This window comes from Pseudomyrmex gracilis, unplaced genomic scaffold (genome assembly GCF_002006095.1).
Source record: "Pseudomyrmex gracilis isolate BER0280 unplaced genomic scaffold, ASM200609v1 scaffold_91, whole genome shotgun sequence".
Lineage (NCBI taxonomy): Eukaryota > Metazoa > Arthropoda > Insecta > Hymenoptera > Formicidae > Pseudomyrmex > Pseudomyrmex gracilis.
Window position 1 is genome coordinate 288,285 of NW_018020675.1, and position 20,189 is coordinate 308,473.

At 38.8% G+C, this 20,189-nt stretch overlaps 1 protein-coding gene across 1 annotated transcript in view; it reads left to right on the forward strand.

The window, feature by feature from the left end:
- LOC109855504 (single Ig IL-1-related receptor-like) overlaps nt 1-20,189 on the forward strand; it is a 168,546-nt gene that overhangs the window by 90,727 nt on the left and 57,630 nt on the right. Inside the window, exon 2 of the mRNA XM_020429824.1 lies at nt 14,772-14,953. Within this exon, the coding sequence (XP_020285413.1) occupies nt 14,772-14,953 (182 nt within the window). The remainder of the gene's footprint in view (nt 1-14,771; nt 14,954-20,189) is intronic.

Consider the following 20,189-nt stretch of genomic DNA (forward strand, 5'->3'; position numbering starts at 1 on the left):
ACGATATTCGCGGCGAAAACAAGGCTGAGAAGTGCGACGTAATTGGCCCTGTGCAAATTTTGGGATACGCGCGCGACATGTGTTGTGTAAAGTCTATGTATTTGTGTGTGTGCGCTGTCGCGACAATCGACGCTAATTCGACTTTCTCGTGTTTCCGCGCCGTCGGGGAAAACAAAGACACTGTGTAAAAATTATAAATTTCTCTCTTTCTTTCCTCCCTGTCTTTCGATGAAATAGAGGAAGGGAGAAATTGTTATCCTTTGCTACTTCCAAAGGGAAATACGAGATAAGAGAGAAAGAAAAGAGAGAAGGAGAGAGTGAGAAAGACAACAAGCCTATAGTTATACTACGGATCGATTCCGAAGCAGAGACCTGTAGGCCAATCTTCCACTTTTCTCTTCGCGGAATCGATTAGAAAAAAAACAACGAGAGAGAGGGGGGGAGAGAGAGAGAGAGAGAGAGAGAGAGAGAGAGAGATAGAGAGAGAGAGAGAAAAAAAGTCGCACAGGCGTCTGTAACTTTTCTCCTATGAACGACGAGAGAAAGAGAGCTCCGCTCGTGCAACCACGCGAGAATTGACGTTTCCCGAGACGGTGGAACTTTTTCTCAAGCTTTGTCATAACATTTTCATGCAACGTATCGACACGTCTCTATCGCTCCCTTTTTTTTTTTTATTTTATGTTTTCGAGTATTAATATCGACGATAATAATTGAATAATAACAACATTGAAAAACTTTGCAGTATATTAACCCTCAACGGACGGACATGAGTCGTTTTCGTCTGGAGCAAAATTACTTTCTGAAAAAAAGTAATTTTCTTGTTGTCATATTTGCTAAAAATTTATGAATTAAAACTTTTTTTTTTCACTAAAATTAATGATGGTGTCTTGAAATAGACAGTTTAAAGAGTATATACACATTGTGTTTCAGATTTTTTTAGAAATATTTAATATTTTTAAAAACCCCAAGACGAAAACGATCCATGTCCGGCGAATTAAGGAAAAACACGCTCCGTCCGTTGAGGGTTAATAATATATGTACATTTGTTATACAAACATTACATTAAAATGGAACAAAAGTTTTCGCTTTTTTTCCCACGCAAGTTTCGCTTGCCAGTTCACGCGAAAATAAACAATCATCGCCGGCAATTAACTTCGGAACGAAATATATATACATACGCGTGTAAGTGTCGGCGCGTATCTATCAAGCCGGCGCTCTCGTTTTGCTTTCGCGCAATTCCGAAAACAATATATCTTCTCTCGCGCAACCACCGATCGTGTGACGCGTGTCGTGCCGCGATATGAAAAGTGCTTATTTGGCGCACTCGGATATGCGTGGTGTCCGGTACCTGGAAATCCAGGTGCAAATTGTTTCCCGAAGTGCAGTCGGTCGAAATTGCAACTCCGCGCCGCAACTACTACAAGAGTTTCTCTGTATATATATATATGTGTGTGTGTGTGTGTGTGTTGCGTCACCGGGTTTCCGGGAAGTTCACCGCGCCAATGCCGAACACGCGCGCGATCGATGGCGAAGCTGCCGCACTTTGCTTGAAACGCTGTCCTCAAATAGAGTTCTCGGCCGGCGTGTATGTTATTTATTCTCAATTGGCCAGACCTTAACCCTTTTAAGAAGCAAGCACGAAACAGATCGATGTCAAAATGTACAAGAAGGTGAGATTCACTCACTCGCGAGATTCGCACGCGGTTTTTTTTTTTTTTTTAAGTGTCCGTCTGTTGTAGATAAACACAATCTCTTGTGTATTTCGACGCGAAACGGCAAACAAACGGTATATAGACTGTGAATCCAAGCAAATCGCCAATTTTTCGTCGCAATTGACGTACAATTACCGCTGTATGCAATTCGCAATACGATAAAGACACTTATTTCGCGACAATAAACATCGTTATCGAAACGATTGCGCGCGGAACTTTCAAAGATACCAGGAGGCCCTCTCGGGATCGATTCTTTTTCTCGCCGCGGAAGGAAATATTATTTTAATCGCTCTTTCCATCGTCCAGCTGATGTCTCAATAAATAGCTCCGGGAAAAATCCGTTTGATGTCTTTTAGATCTTTTGCACGTACCTGCTAGAATCGTTTTAATTTCAATTCGCACGATTTTGTTTCGAGCATATCAGTCGGAAAATTTTCGTCGAGTACAGAGATTTACGATTAAATTTCACTACCAACGCAAGTGACACGTAAATGACGATAGATTTATATTAAAAAGGAATTATATATATATATATTGTACTAGGAAAAAATGGTGTATTGTAACATTTTGCTTCGACATTATTAGAAACCGTCGAACTCTCGAGTATTGGCTCGCGATTATAAATAAAAAAAAAAAAAACGATCAAGGAGGAATTGACGAATTTCAAATACCAGAAAAGAGAATGTGCGAGATCGAATTTCAGAGGATTGGGAATTTGAGAACCGCTGCTTTAACCGATAGCACCAAGTGCACTTCGTTCTTTGTTGCCACTGCGCACTGTCGACCGATAAAAACGAACACTCGTCTCTTTTATTGTAATTGTAGCACTTCTATTTTCTCTGGACAGCGTTCGTTTTTCATAGGGAAACTTGTTTGACTCATTCGACGTTTTATATTAGTAATATTCATCACACGACGAAAGCTGTTTCACTCGGTTTTTTTCATAAAAATGTTTTTTGTTTTTTTTTTTTCAAACAACTGTTTTTTTTTTTTTTTTAAATAAAGAGAAGGTTGGAACTTCATCGTCGTTGCGCGACAAACACGTTGTCTGCCCAACACGGGGGAGGGGGGAGTTTATAATATATTATTATATTGCTGTAAAAATTCCAATATATATGTATATAGCGGATGCAATATGTGTTAACATAATATTCAACAGCTATTGATGGGACATTAAATCCGATAATAACGTTGTTGCGATATCGAAATAACTGCCGCAAAGTTACAACGACAAAACGTGCTATAAATATTAAAGTATTGTTATGATAAACATTGCATTTTATTGCTTTTATTATTCAACATATTAAATTACCAAAGCGGGGACCATACAAGTGTGAAACAATTAACTCGTTATTGAGAAATAAATTTGTAAAATTGCGTTATAAATATTGCAAATGTGCAATCAGCTTTAATTAAAACCGCAAAACCGTTTATCCGGTGTGTTTTTTGCGTTTTGTTTTGTTTTGTTTTTGAGCACACACAACCATATCCCTAACCTGTGCGGATAAATCCGAGGGGTATAAAGTTGTCGCGGTAATGATGAAGGAGGGAGAGATAAATAGGCGATAAATCTTTCACGAGGATTGAGATAATGACGCAACGAGAATTTGTTTTTTTTTCTTCACCCTCTTTAATCTTCCCCAAATTTAAAGGGCACATCCGGGCGAAAGTAATTGCAGAATAGAAGGCACGGCGAGGGGTTGAATTAGCAGATATATATATATACGTGTGTGTGTGTGTGTGTGTGTGTGTTACACACACAGAGGAAAGTTACACGAGAGAAGCGAAGAAAGAAAAAAAGAAAGAAGTTCTCACGCCAATTTTACTAGACATATAAGAGGCGAGGTTGGTGGTTTAGATAAATTGACCTCGTTGTGGAAATTGAATTCATGTCGAACTTCCGAAACATCGGCTGAAATTCTTATTCTCTCTCGGAAACGGGTGTGCTGCACACGCTTTGTTTTGTGGGTTACGAAGGAAAGGACGAAAAGTGTAAGTGCAAGGATAATACGCGCGTCACACAAGATTGCGGGATAACAGATCGAAATTCCCTCTTTGTCGTAATCCGCACATTTAGAAGATCTAAAGATCACGATTAGAAGAATCACAATTTGTTCAACTGTCGGTTCTCGATCTATCTCACCTTCGGTCGCTCTTTTCTCCTTCCGTTCCTCGCTCGTGTTCTTCAGAACACTCCGTTCTTCATTTATCACCGATTTGTTCCCGATTTGTTCCCCATTTGTTCTCCGTTTTCTCCGCATTTGCGTTTTTCATTCATCGCCGTCTACTTTGCCATCTCCCCGTTCCTCTTCGTCACTCTTTCACCCCGTTCGTGTTTCTCTCCCGCTTATTCCATCCATCCATCCATCCATTTATTTTCCATCTATTTCCCATTTATTCTCCATTCCACCACGCGAAGAGCCAAATGCGGTTTTCGCGCGCGCGGTCAAGGCCTCAATACCGTTTTGTCGTCGCGAGATCGATTTTCCGCTCGAAATTTTCTTCGAAGAGCCGCGGCGCCGGCCCGAATGGATGTCAAGGCGATACGCAAAGTTTTCCTGGAAAGACTCCTCGCGTCAGACCACTACCTCGCTTCTCGAGCGAGGTAAGGGAGTTGCAGTTATCCAAATAGAAATGCGCGCGTACACACCGCTCACGTCACCGACGATTCAAAGAACTCGAACGTCATATATATAGAGCACAAACCGGACTTTCCTTCAATCTGACGTCAATCTTTTTAGGAAGAGTTTTATTAAATCAGTAAAAATACCGACACACACACACACACACACGCACACACACACAGCACGTTGTCGCAATGTGTTGGAACGTAACATAAGAGCGAAATTACGAAATTCAAAAAGTGATATCACGTCAATGAAATTATTGCGCAACAATTAAACATCGCACGTGTTTGTTTCGAGACGGAAGCAAATACTTTTATCGTTTAAATTGTCGAGGTATTTCCATACGTCGAATTATCTCGAGCGTGAAAGGAGTGACCGGTTCCTTCCGGCATTACGGGGAGAAAAGGATGGCATTTTCAAGTACCTCAAGTGTGCAGAGATATCGGCAACTAAGCCGGCATGGGTAGCACTTACTCAAACCCGTGACTACGTTCCACCCCCGTCGAAGCGTCCTTTTCAATTTCCGGAATTGAGCGGCCATCGAACTCTCACGTGACCTTCGATTGACCTCCCGCCTTCCGGATCGTCGTTTTTTTTTCGTAACCGGATAACTGCCCGTCGGGACATCGTCTCGCAGTTCGTATCTTCTCCCTTGGAAAAATTTTCCCGGAAGAAAACTCTCTCTCTCTCTTTCTCTCTTTCTCTCTTTTCTACCTCTCGAGAAACTTTACACACACGATTGTACATATATGTACGCATGTTGAAGCACGCGGTGCCGACTTCACGACAGTCTCAGATGAAGTATAACGAACAATAAAGTTTTAAATGGGGATAGAGAGCGAGATGTCGCGGAAACAATCGACGAACGAACAGAAAACGAAAAAGAAAAATAACGAACAACAGAACACGAACGAGAAAGAAAAATCAGATGAGAGAGAGTACATCTTCTTTTAATAAATTTTTGATTTAAAATTTTGACAAAATGAGAAACTCGCCAGAATTTATTATTCTGTCTCGGTGTTCTGAAAAAAAAAAAAAAAAAATTTAAATTTATTTTCGCATCGTTCGTAATTATAACACGAGTTGCTACCGCGTGTTATTCAGAAATACGCGAAAACGTGCGGCAGAAGGTGAGTTTAAAATAGCAAATAAAACGAAACACACAAATAAATCCCAGACGTGTCGCTTCATATATTTCGAGCTATATCTTCGGTTCGAGCTGCAATTAGCAAATATGATTAATTTAATAACCTACCCTATACCTATACCTACGCGAGCGAACGCTAACGCGCGCCGTCTGAGTACCTTACTAACGTACGTTATAAATAAGAAAGTTTCCAACAATTTCTCGTAACGTTTCTCCTTGTATATATGCGCGAGTTGCGTCGTTGACTCGAAACTTTCCGGTCATTTCGGAAACTATAAACGGATATGAACGCGCTGTGAAACATGAACGCATTCCGCACGGGAGACGGGGCTTTTCCGAAACCCCGGGTCATCAGTTCTTCGGATCTGGAGCGGTATCGCTCGGTGAAACTTTTCCCGTTTCGCGGGGACGCCGTTTTCCCCGGCTGCGCTTATCGCTCACCTAATCGCGTTCGCGGAATCTGAAAGGCGAGCAACCACCACCCTTCCCCGCGCGATAAATTCGTGCTCGACCACCGGCCGCGCGCGCTACACTACTCGGTAATAAAGCAATCGATACCTCAAAGCCACGTGGACCGCGCGTTTCTAAGTAAAGCCAGGCCGTCGACGCGCCAGTTCAGAGAAGTCCTTATGGGAAATCGATATACGCCCGGGATTCTTAATACGCAAATGTCGTCTCTCTAGTCGAGATATACCGAACATCTCTCTCTCTCTCTCTCTCTCTCTCTTCTATATCAGTTCTCCGTTTCCTCGAAGCACCGTCGAAGGAGCACCGCGCGATGCTTTTCTTCATTACCTCGGCGATATCCTATGCGCGAAGAAATATGAAGGGGAATTTATAGAATTTATACGGGCTACGTAAGAATGGAGTTTCAGGTAACTTATCTCCTTGTCGCGATAGCGGATGAAGAATAATCAAAGAGGATAGAGAATTTTTTTTTTTAATTCGGATAGAAACTTTATATATGTTATATATACATGTACAAAAAAAAACAATTTTATATTAATTTTTATATAGAAAGTTATAAGGGGGTTAATATTGGGTCAAAAAGTCTTTTTGTATTTTTGTATTAAAATTTGTATTAAAATACGAAAAGACTTTCTGATCAATCCAACAAGTTGGTGATTTATTAAATAATAAATTTAATATAAATGTGAGTGAGATAGAACTTGGCGTTAGATAAGTAGAACTTCGAGGCGGAACAATCTTTTCGTTTTCATATTACTATTATGTAAAAATTACATGTCAAAATTGGAAATTCTTCGGATTTGAAAAAAAAAAAAAAAATTCGCGCGCGCTTTTGTATGCAAAAAATTTCCAAGTATAATTTCAAAATTCAACGATTACTAAATCCTTCCGATGGTATTCGAGGTCTAATAGTGAAGCGATCTGAGGGAATAGAAGATCCTTTTTGGTGGTCGTACTGACGCGGTTGGAGAATCCGAAATTAGGAAATCGTCCTTCTGTCGATTCTACAACTCCACACAGCGCGTTTCTCTCTTCTCCACTCTCCTCTTCCCTACGCCTGTTCTCCTGCTTTTCACAACCACCGGACCAATTTCTCACTCGCTGCCGATCCGCAGCCACGGAGACGGACAAATGGTGGTCGCTTCCTTTGGCAAGGACGAAGGACTAGTTTAACCCCCGGGCGAATTACCGACCGGCGTCCATTTTGCTCTGAGAGATCTATCTCTCGATCCGGTCGCTCGATCTTTCGTCCGGAAGCGCGCAGCGGGTTCTTTTTATTTCCGCGATTAAGCGAGATTAATTCACGGCGCTTGCCTGCGGGTGCTCGCGAGAAGCCAGGATAAATCCTTTTATGGATCGCCGTACGGTCGATCGCCTCGTACTTTTACTCATTACAGTGCGGCGATTTTACATGATAAATTACCGAGAGTGAAAAAGAACGAAACCCGTGAGAGAATACCAAATTTCTCATTCTTCTTCATTAAAACCGATCCACTTAATGTCATCGAAGTTTTATTATTTCTTAGTAATTTTTAATTATTCTCATTTTCTCGCGTATTTTTTTAAAATTTTTTTTCAAGTTTTTGAATCTTCTACGAATTTTCTACGATCAGTGAAAAATGTATTTGATTAAATTGCTGACGGATAATTGCATTCCAACTCTCTGAATTTCTTGGAGTGAAATCTAACTTCCGAACGAGTGGAATTCGCTCCAAGCGATAGTGAAAATACTGCCATTTAATTAGTGAAAATTCACTTTTCACGAATGTGACTATTCAACTCTGACCGAATAGAGCGAATGTGTGTCACTTGTTTCGAGTAAAATGATTTATTGTGCACAAAAATAAAGTTTTATATTTATTTTCGTAACTTCTATCTTTGAGTAAAGAGTTTTCTAGGTCATATTTCAAATTATTCTTGTAATAACTTGTAAAGATAAAATTGTTGCGAAAAATCATTTCGAATGGGATCAATTCTTCGCTTGGTTAGATCTCGGATACTCTGTTCTGATTCGATATCGTCAAAAGCTTAGACGTATACGATGGTTTATTGCAAAATCTTATATATAACTGATTGTATATAACTGATGCGCAACTTTTTCACACAAATGAAATTTTATTCATTTACTTTCACACACCACGCAGAATAAAAATAATTCACTACACGACAGAAAATGGAAGATTTCATATCCCATATGAGGAAAAGTCACTTTAACTCGAGTGATTCGACAGTCATTCAATTTGTCCGAGTGCATTTTCACTCGAGGAAATTTCGAGAAAATCTTTGTTCTGTTTTTACAAGATACTATTTTCGCTTTTGACACTAGATTAATTCTGTACTTTACGTCTTTCATCTCTCGAATTGACAAGAACCTTTTCTGTTACGCTGTGTTCCATTTCCTGTGCTATTTCTGCTGTACCGTAACATACTATACAAAAGGATCTTCTCTCTCTCTCTCTCTTTCTCTCTCTGTATTTTCACAAATAAGGCGAGGAAGATTTATATAATTTTGCCGTGTATATAAACTTGTAACCGAAATGAAGAGAAATTTAGCGACATTTAGTCGATGCGCGCGCTGGTGTTAAATATGGAAGCGAGCGCGCTTTAATTAGCGTGCAAATCCGCCAAAATCCGGAAAGTGGATGCGAAATTCATGCCTCGACGGTGTGCGCGCGCGCCCGTCTTGCTCGACGTCGCGTTCTCGCTTCTCTAATGAAAGTAAATCTGACGCCGTGAAACTTTCAGCGAGCGAGAGATAGAGAAAGAGAGAGAGAGAAAGAAAGAAAGAGAGAGAGAAAGAGAGAGAGAGAACGATCCGTTCGCGCGTGACACGAGAGTCGAACGTTGATTCTAATCGACGAAACAATAATAATTCAAACATTACGTGACGTGCGATTGTCTCTAGAAGTGTTTTCTCGTAATAGCATTCGAACTGCTTAATTAGTATTCTCCCTTAATTATCTCTCGTAATCTCATTTTCGCCTTTTGTTTGCGAAACATCTTTATTTGCGAAAGATATCAAAAGATAGCAATGCAAATATAATTTATAAATTTACTGGAAAAAAAAATAAAAATAAAACACTTTTATTCGCTCGCGTTCCGATTAGATAACATTTTCGGTCGGTCGGTAACAGAGTCTGTTGCGACTCGACTGCCTAAGTTGATTAAGTGGGTTTTCATTCGAATGAAGTGGAATTTTTAACGCTGCGAACACTTTGTTGAAGCAACATTTTTGAAAGAATTATATATTTACGTAACGTTCAAAATTAGTGCCACACGTTGCCGAAAAAAAGTTTTTCAGCGATAAATCTATGGATTTTATTTTTGATATTTTACAGCGTCAAAATTAGGAGGTTATTCAGTATTATTTAATATTTTTGCAAGTATACATATTAAATTTGCAACATCCATCCGCATTATTTTCGACATTTCTCTGCGATGTCGTGTAAAATTACGTCTTAGCTCGTCTCTCGTATAAAAATAATATTATCAGAAATAGAAAGATTTTTTTTTTTTTTTTTATGAATTGTATTACTTAGTATTGTTTTGATATTTTCTTGTTATCTTACTTAATCGTTACATTCAACTTCTTTTTTCGTTTTCAATTTGTAGCTCTAGTATTACTGACTACTTTTCTTCTCATATATATTTGTGGTTTTTATCGCTTCACGAAGATACTTATTTTAGTGTTCAATTATCGTGTTCATTAAATTTTTGTCTTTTTTACAGTTCGTTGTGTGTGTTCGTCGGATTATTTCTTTTTTAAAACCGATTCGCCGATTCAACTTGCTTCCAAATACATCTTTTATTGTCGCACAGTTCCTTTGCATTTATTTCGTGAAATTAATATGATCCGCTAATTAACTAACAATAAAAATATACAGCTTTCTCTCTCGGTTATTTCTTCCTCAGAACAAATTGAGACTAATTCAATTAAATCGTCCCTTCAATTATCTACCTACCGTCACTTCGTCGAACTGCATTTTCTTTTATTCCTAGAATAACTCAGTTCTCTCGGATACTTCCTTTCGGGTTATTCGACCCGTGACCTGTGACTGATTCGATTAACTCTTAACTGGTGACGTAGAAAAACTCAACACAATTGACGACGAGTAGGTTTCCCAGAGAGATATATACTTCATTCCCCCGGTTTAGAATTTAATAGTTTCTCTCATTTACAACATATTGTAAAGCTTTCTCCATGTTAAATTTTTTTTATAACTACAAAATTTAAAAAATAAGAAATTTATAATTAGTTGCTAAAAGCACAACTAATTATAAAAAACTATTCGCAAGAATATCGAAGATCGATATATTGAATTTATTTGAGTGTCAAAATCGATGACAACGCCCGAAGTTCAATCTGTTGAATTTCGAGGATTGTGTTTAGGATTTGTTCTTTGTCAATTTGCCCGTTCCTCGTTTTCGAAAAGGTTAGGCAATTGCGAAAATTATTTACGATCTCGCTGTATACACATATCCCTGTACATATCCCCGTGACTCGGAACTCGCGTTTGCGAATCGCGAATGGCTCTTCGCCACCGGCTTGTTTCGAGATGCCGTTTGACTCGCGGCGCGGCGTTCGATAGTTAATTTATGTAATCCGCAATTTGCGATTTTGCGTTTCACTGCCCGACTAAATACATCAAGAGGAGAGAGGGGAGGGGGGGGATCGCCGAATTAATGAGGCGCGTTTACGCGATTCACGTCGATGAGGATCTCTCACGAATTATGCCGCGCTGCGCCTCGTTAAAACCGTTTTCCGTTCTTCTGCAAATTGCCGCGTAAATCGCGAAATTCCATCTGGGTATTGAATTATTGAGCTGTGGCGAAAATTAGAAAAACAAATTTCGGTAAAATACGTTTGTCCGTCGGAAAACGCGCTCAACGTAATTGCGTAACTTTCGTGTTTATTAAACACGCGGTTTACCTTTGGATTTTTGCTGAAACTATTATTCGCGCTCGGCGTAATTGCGTAATCCGCGAACGTACACGAATGTCGTAAAGTTCGGTTTACGTTTCTAACAGCAACAACAACCAAAAACAAAGAAATAAAAAAAAAAAAAAAAAAAACATTAACTCCGCTCGGTTGGCGTAAATAAACAATTGAACGCGCGCGCGGCGACGGACTTTGGCTTTTTCTCGAAATGACAAAGGATAACAGCCAATTATGGTCACAATGAGCCAGTCGGCGAAAAAGTTTAGATACCGTTGCGCGAATATCTAACTAACAGGTAGAAAAGGGCGTTGCGTTGCTAGTGCAATTTTTATGCAACGAAAATAACAAGCAATTATTCCGCAAACAGATGCTCGAGATGCCGTAACGGGTTTTTAATAGAAGGCATGTTTTTCCGTTGAAGTTTAAATGTAAGAACTTACTCCTTCGTTGGGCGAACAAAAGCTCTGAAAATTAAGATGCAATTCATCGTGTCATTTAATGGTTGCATTTTAAATTTATTCTTGTTAGTTTGAGAGATGAATTTATGCATATGTAAAGAGAGAGAGCGAGAGAGAGAGAGAGAACGAGGACAGAAGAGTATTATTCTATCTACGTAATTATAATGTAAAAAGAGGAGATATATTATTTATACGCGTTATAACGTTACTCTTAATGTACAATAATTTAGTCGATTGAACGAGAGAGGATGAGAGAGAGAGAGAGAGAGAGAGAGAGAGAGAGAGAGAGAGAGAGAGAGAGAAAAATTTTCAGCTCTATCGTTTCCCATCCTATGTGATTCGCGATCCTATGTGATTCTATTAGCATTTTTGTTCATTATTATTTCAATTAAGAGCCTCTTGTCTTTCCGTCTACATTTATCATCGATAATGAATTATTAATTAATTCGTCAAATGTTTCAAAATGCTGGGGAAAAGCCAGCAATTATTTAACGCGTACGGCGGACAAGTTCATTGAAATAAAATTCGCGTTAATTACGCGAGCCGGCCGTGTTTCAGGCTATTAAGGACACAGCCAGTGATCCCTGTACATTTTCAGAATGCGCTCCATATTGGAAATGCGGTTTAACGACCGAATATAATGCGCGATCCGATAATAGCACACCCGGACCATGTGCCCGAGCACAATAATAATTAAACACAGTCATTTTTGCGAATCGCACGTTTCGAATTACAACCGACCGCGTTCGATAGTTTTTTTTTTTTTGCGCTTCGGCACAAAGATAATAACGCGATTTGTGTTGTTCAAAAATCTGTGTTCGTTCAAATTTAATAGTCGCATAAAAATTTCAAGTACTTCACTCTTCTTTTATCGCGATATGTGTTTCTCCTTCGCGATGTCTCTAATTGTTGAGTGCTTCTCCGTTTTACTTCGTCGCTTCGCAACTTTAACATTTCTCCGTATATTTCGAAATATTTGCTCTCTAGGTCTTTGCGGATCTGAGTTTTCCCCGGCGTCAACGCGATCTTGTCCCCCCGTCGTCATATTCCGACATCTTCCGACGGTTTTCGTGTTACCGAAAGACTCTTACGAGCGAGTCCTGAACTTTCGTTTCCTCAGAATCCTCTCAAATGTTTCGCTGTCTTTATTAGTCTTCGAAAGTTCGCCCGTGTAGCGAAATCCTCGTTAGAGGATTCCCGAGCCACTTCGAAATTATTCCGGCGAAAAGGAAAACGAGTGGTCGCGGATGAGAAGGGGAACGAAAAGAGGAGGGGGGGGATAGAGGAAGTGGGAAGAGGGAGGGGTACTCTTTATTAAAAATTCTTATTCAAAGTACACCGGTAACAGAAGCTCGTAAAAGAAGTCCTGCCGATGCAGGAAGTAGTTTAATAAAGGAATTCTTAATGGCTGCGGCAAGATTACCGATCGTCCCCTGTCGTTCCCTTCAGGAACGACGACGACGACGACGACGACGACGACGGGGGTCGCGTAGCGGGGCTTATTAAAAATCTTTTATTTACGACGTCGCGACGATAAGGTTGCGCGAATTCCGTCCGTGAAAATTTCATGAATGTGATGGATCTCGGGGATTCCTCCTCGCTCGGGTGGAAGAAGGATGAAAACGATCCGCCGCGAAGAATTATTATTATTATGTTGACTACGAGTTCCGTTAAAAGTGATCACGACGCGGAAAAGCACGTGGAAAATAAAATAAACAGTCTGAGATGTACGGAGATGTATAAACGTACGAACACAAAAAAAGATTAAAGATCAAGATGATCTGAGATCGAGAAGAGAAATTATAATATCTGATGTGTATATGTAAAAAGTCTGAACATTTCCTTGAAAGTTCAGAAATCAAAGTTCTACCGATTCAAAGATTAAGAATCAAGATAACAGCGCAACTATGTAAAGAACGCGGTATAATTTACAAAAAATAATCTAATAAGACAAAGTGCGAAAAGTCAGAAGATTCGATCACCCGAGAGAGACTCCGAAGTCTTCGAGATTGAAAGTTTCAAATCGGATAATAGGTTGATAAAAATGAAGAAGTATACGATTAGTCGAAGAGATCCGGTCGAGCGAGCATGAGAAATTTAAGGAACGAAATCATCATTTAGAAGTCGAAGAACTTGGAAAAAAAAAAAAAAAAAAAAAAAAAAAATCTTCCGTACAAATGTATTCGGGGGGGAGAGGAAGCGAGGAAAGAAACTTCTATATCTAAGGACCCCCGAAGCGGCAACTCTCGAGTTCGCAGGATCCACGCGCGATGTCTCTTTGATCCGCTGGCAAAACGAAAGTGGATTTGCCTAGTGCACTAGAAATTGAATTACGTAGAGAGGCTTTTCTTTCCCTCGCGCGGAAGCGCCGTCGAATCTTTGATCCTTCCCCGAAGGATGAGGAAAAAAAAAAAAAAAGAAAAAGGCTTACTCTCGTAACAGGATCGTTCAACGTGAGGAGCAGATGCGGAATTAAAAGGTGCGATGAAGAAATACAATTCTCGTTGAAAAATTAAAAGCAACAATTGAGAATGAATGCGTTAGCGGTTTTAATAATAAAAAAATAAATTTGTACACAACAAAGAACGATATAAAAATCACTTGTATAAAAATAAATATAGAGTATAGTAAAAATAATACTCTGGTATATAAATATACAATATATCGAATTTTATCTCAATTTTATTGTAAAATGTTTACTCTAGGTTTTTATTTTATATTCGACTTATATAAGAGATATATCGTATCTTCTCGTGCAAAAATATTTCGTTGTTGCGGTTATTACAACCGATATATTAGATTTTGCGATGTATACACAGATATAATAGAAGAGCGGAATGGCGATGCAATCATAACAATGAATTAGCGAACTCATTGCGGCGGCATTACGGTGTTCGGACGATTTATTTTCGCGAACGGTTCAATGCTCCTGATTCTTCCTTCGTTCGAGTGTTTGGCGAGAAACGCCGCCGCTCGTTCTCTCGACTTTTATCTACACGACGAAACGAATGCTCTCAAGAACAACCATCGATATTCCCGTCCCGGAAATATCGGGCTTGTTCTCGAGTGCGACGTTTTCAAGACGATCGACCACTCTTTCTCTTCGCGATAATTCATCGTTCCGTGAAAAACAATGCAGTTCTCTCATTGTTCTCGTAATCTTCGGTCGTGTATCGTTTTTTTCCCCCCGTCTCTTTTACTTTACAACACGCAACGCAAAAATATTCTGTTATTCGAATTTTCATTTGTATAATTAATTTCAATTAACGCGCGTTGAATAAGTTTTAGATGTGTGTGGAAACACTTCGCGCGCACGCGCGTTGATTTTTTTCACACGCAATGTTGGTGTTAGACACATCCGTTTTATTATGTGTTTATATATCCGCTCTCTCTAATGTATTTACGTTATTTCTGCCGCAGGTACAAGGATAACAGAGCTTACCCGTGGCCGGGTAGTGACAGCCATTTTATCCTATATCCCGAGAGCGCGAATCAAACGATCTATACGCGGGAGATAAGAGCCACAGATGCGGGACGATACTCGTGTAAAGCACATAACGACACAAGCAATATGGAGGCTGACATTACTCTCGATGTACTCGGTAAGCAGGATATTCTTGAGATAAAGTTGATGGGATTTATCCATCAAGGCTGTATTAAAGGGCTCAAGCCCCTCTTCCTTGTCGTTTGATGTTTAATAAAAAAAATAAAAAAAAAAAACCAGATGTTGCGCGTAATGATAAATAAGGAGACACCGCGCGACAGATGACGATGACGATAAGATTGAGATCGGAAATGCAAAGTGCTCTGTCCGCGTCTTTTAAATATTTTTCTTAAATTTTGCGTAAAAATATCTGATGTCCGACGACAACATATATAATTAAAAAAACGTGATTCACTGAGAAGTTTGTTTGTTTGTTTGTTTTTTTTTTTTTTCTGTTTATCACACATCGAACTCTGTCGAGAGATATACTTTCCGAGAGCAAATAAATCATCGAAGAAATGCGTATCGATCTTCCTTAATTAAAAATCTAACAAATCGAATTGTTTTTAATGAAATATTTTTGTTTCTTCGCGTCGAAAATCGAGAACTTTTTTTATCGTGCTGCAGTTCGAAATTGTCATAACCGTTTCCGACAGCTGATGTTCCGAAATCAGAGATATCAGAAATCTGATATTACGAAATCGTCGTCGTTCTCTATAGGTGGGTACCGTCGTATGTACTTGGTATGTTCAGGTCAATATTAGCCAGGTTGCTATTGCGAGGACAGAAGTTACACTTGCGTGCAAATAAAAAATTTACGTACGTAAGAAAATCGAACGAGACGAAAAAGTAACGCGGATTCGATCAATCTCCTGCATCTTGCGCTTCTTTAATTGTAAAATTGATACGGTTGATATTTGTGTTAACTCAATACTTGACTTTTATTTAAAAAAAAAAAAAAAGTTTTCTATATTTTATAGATGAATTTTAAAAGTGACAAGTTATTGTCGATGACAACAGTGTTAGTCGCTGACGACGTATAATAATAGTAATAATAATAGTAATAAAAAGTTTCGAATCGGTGACACGTAAAAGTGTCTCGAGAGCTTGTCGTAATTATTCTTAATGAAATATCTCGTGCATTTTTGATACTTCTCATGCACGATACCTGCTGCGAACAGTTTGTTATCTTGAGAAAAAACTGGAACGTTTCTAATCAAGTGGCTGACGGTGTGCGACGATTTCTAGACTTTAATTTACAAAATAAACAGCGACAGAAGCAAGAATTGAAAATACATTTTCAGTGATGTTGATTATCGTGTACATCATATACATGGTTTGAAGTTTGTTTGAAAAATTTTGACCGAAGTACGAAGATATAAATTGGTTCAATCTATGAGCAAAAAGGTCATTGTTTTTTTTGCAAAGTTCGCGATATTTCTCGAGTGTTTAATTAATGAGTGTGAGCCAATGAGCACGTGAGAATGAACTCTGTGTGACTTTCAGTTTTATCGCCGTGAAAATCAGCTGATCGCATGAAGCTGTGTTAAACACCGCTTGCTTGTTTGCTCCGCCGTTGCCTAGGACATTGCGTGAGATAAGCCAGTTTTTTTCACAACTAAAAGTCCATACACGCTCACAGAGTTCGGGGATCGTTGCTTCCCACGCGCTCATTCCACCGATGGCTCACATTCGTTGATAACTCAATAATTATTGCGAATTTTGCAAAATGGTAAACGACTTTTTTGTTCGGATTGATCCAATCCTTTCGTACTTCGACTTTGTCAAAATTTTCAATATATTGAGAAAATTTTAGACAACAAAAAATCAGTAAGAGAGAGAGAGAGAGCGCCAAGTGCAGGTGTTAATTCTTTAAAAGACATTTTTTAATTTAACAACAGGATAAATATTTCCGGACCATTTTTAGATTCTCAGTAGCGCAACAATACAGACTGCTTAAATAAATAGCGTAAAATTAAGAAGTAAAATATGAAGGGAGACGAATAAAACGAAGAGAACGTGACTAGAGTTTAAATTAAGAATTAACTACTCGCCGAAATAAATCGTCGTGAAATACGGTCAAAACGTAAAATCTATTATTTTAGAAAAATTTCTTGATTCTAAATTAGCCAAATTTGTCTTCCCTTTTCCCCCTCCCCCCCAACAAGATCGTAAAATTCAAATTATTTCATAAAGATCCACCTTTGGAGAGTTCCCATTTGGCACAAAAACGAGTAGGAAGAGGAAATGGGAAAGGGAAATGTCCGATCAGGGATGAATTGTCACAAAAAGCACGCTGCGAGACGTCAGTCGCCATTGTCGACAAAACGATATTCGCTTTCGATATCCGCGTCAAAGAGCTTCGTCATAATACTGTCACGTGTGTGTAGAGATTATCCTACAGGATGCACACTATCGGTATCTCTTGAAGGAAAAATATCCTTTCGATTCTTCCTGAATTCTTATAGTGTCGAAGTGTGTGGTTGTAATAAATATTGTTTTATAAATATTATTTATAAAATACGTTAGAACCAAACTTCCGAACTTAAATTCAACTAGTTTAATTATTTCAAACTTGCGCGCATTTGCTTGCTGTTTATAGAGTTTTAACTTTTAATCCTGTAAATATTTTCTCTAGGTACATATCCTGTAAACCTTGGACATTTATGTTTGACGCGATTTTTTTATTGGTTAAAACGTTGCAAACACTCTGTAAAAATTCATGAGGCTTTATTCAACATTTTGTATTAAGGAAATAACATTAGTTTTGATATATATATATATATTTTTTTTTTTTTAGAAATTTTTTCACTAGATAGTTAATAAGATTTTCTCATTTTCACAAGAATCGCTCGGAAATGTCTGGGATTTCTTAACGGGATTAAAACTAAATATGAAGATAGTGTATTTCGTGAGATAACACAAAAGAGATAACGCGCGACGGGGTCTGGTAATAAAACGTTCGAGCAACACGAAAAATCGATTTTGAAAGATACATCCGTGTATATCTTCTTCGCGTTTCACGCCCACGATCTCGTCGCTTTTCCTTATCGCGACGGCGGACAGATAACTCCTCCCGGAAATCGTCGTTACAGGTGCGTTTCATCTCCACGTCGCTAGATAACAGGACCGCCGTGTACGTATGTACATATGTGTGTGTATATGTGTATCGAATGTCCACGATCGTATCGACCCGGAATTTCAATTAAAGCCCGCCGCTGCCGGATCTGATCGGTTCGGGTGCAGTCAGTCGCTTTTCCGGCGCGGCTTTGGTCCCGACGGGCAAGTAAAACAGGGTGTAAAGTGTTGTGTGCACGACCTGTTCCCTTTTCCTCTCCCCCCTAGATTTTTATGACATCGAACCAACATTTCCCTGGTTGGAATAAACGCGAATCATATTCCTGGGGGGAATGTTACCGGGTTTTCGGATCTCGATAAAAAAAACACACAAACATTTGCAACAAAGTTAAAAAATTTTAGTGCGTTTCTTTTTAAAGTTGTTCTCGTTATATATATATATATATATATATGTATGTATGTATGTATGTATGTATGTATGTATGTATACAAATATTTATACAAAAGCGAAAAAAAGAATTTCTCGTCGGGCTGAGGCAAATCGCGGAAAATCGTTTAATGGCGTATTAGCGATTCGTTCTCAGGCTCGCGCCGTTTTGGAAAATTCGCTTGGGTATCTTTTCGGAGCGAAATGAGCGCGAATTGCCGAGTTAATATTCATCGGAGGAGAGCGACCGCGCTTCCGACCGTCTACGCTTCCTAAACCCCCTCGATTTAGCGCGCATTCGTGCACCGTTGCCGCCGTCGCCGCGCTCTCTTCCTCGTCCCCGTCTGTCGATATAACCAACTTCCAGCTCGTCTAGCAATTTGCCGGAAGTCGTCCGAGGAAATTTCCAGCCGGCGACGTTTAACCCTTTCCGCACACGCTAAACGCTTCTTTGTCCCGTCAATCCTTTAACTCTTCCGCTTTATCCAATATACCAAGATGTTTCTCGTTATCAGTTAGTAGCAGCAAAGACTTTTATGATGAGTTCTTTTTTCACGTTTCCCTTATTAAAAAAAGTCCATTTGGACCGCAAAGTGCGCGTTTTTGAGTCGAATGTATTGTATCTATTGTCACCTCTTTTCCGCGTTGCCGATTGGTTGGTTAGTTGATCGAGTCGAATCGAATCGATAAGATCGAGAGAGTAAATAATGACAGAAAAACGATTTTGACAGTTCGTCGTATACGTGGAAAAACGTATAAACGTGACTAAAGTAAAGTCACGTGACAGGAAAGAGTAGAAAAACAACACGTGACTAAAGTAACGTGACTGTACTTTATATTATATATAACGTTAAATATATATAATATATATTATACATATAATTTATTATATATTTATAATATTATATTTTATATTGTATTATACTTATTATATACATACTACAATAAGGTCACTGACCTCGGCCGCGCGATTTTGGCGAGGTCAATGACCTCGGCGCGATCTTGGCGGAGTCACTGACCTCGCTCACGTGACCGCGGCGAGATCACTGACTTTGATCACGTGATTACGGTATATATATATATATGTGTGTGTGTGTGTGTGTGTATATTATATATAGATATAGAATATTATATATAATATACATAATAATAATTCTCTTTTTTATAGAATATATATTATATATAATATATATAATATTCTCTTTTCCCTGTCACGTGACTTTAGTCACGTATTGTTTTTTTATTCTCTTTTTTTTATTTTTTTTTTGAGTTTGATTTTCATGCGTTATTTCTGACATCTCTCACACATATGTATATCTCATGTGTATTATAATTGTTTGTATATACTAGCTGTCATTGCAATGACAAGTAAAATGCACTGACACTACACGTTAAGAGAAAAGCAATAATAGCGTGTGCATAGCGCGCGACTGTGTTGTGTCCTACCAGAAAAAGCTTGTGTAAATAATCACAATCGATTCTCTCGATATTGATTGTTGCCACTTTTATCTCGACGCTGATTGGACGTTTCTCGGATGTGTTTCTCGATTCATGTCGAATCAAGAGGCAACGATAGCGCCTCGCGCCGAGTTCACGCGCAACTTTTGTTTTAGTCTAAAAAAAAAAAAAAAAAAAAAAAAAAAAAATTGCTTCAGAACAAAACATTAAAGTAAAAGTATTTTGGCGTTTTTTTGTTTGTGCTTCTGGTTTGGATACATGCGATAAAGTTTCGGAAGTGAGAAATTCATGTTTCATCAGAAACATTATTATTATTATCGTCGTCGCGCGACCAAAATGTGTGCATGTTCGACCCACGTGAAGTTGGCCCCCCAACATTAAAAAAAAAAAA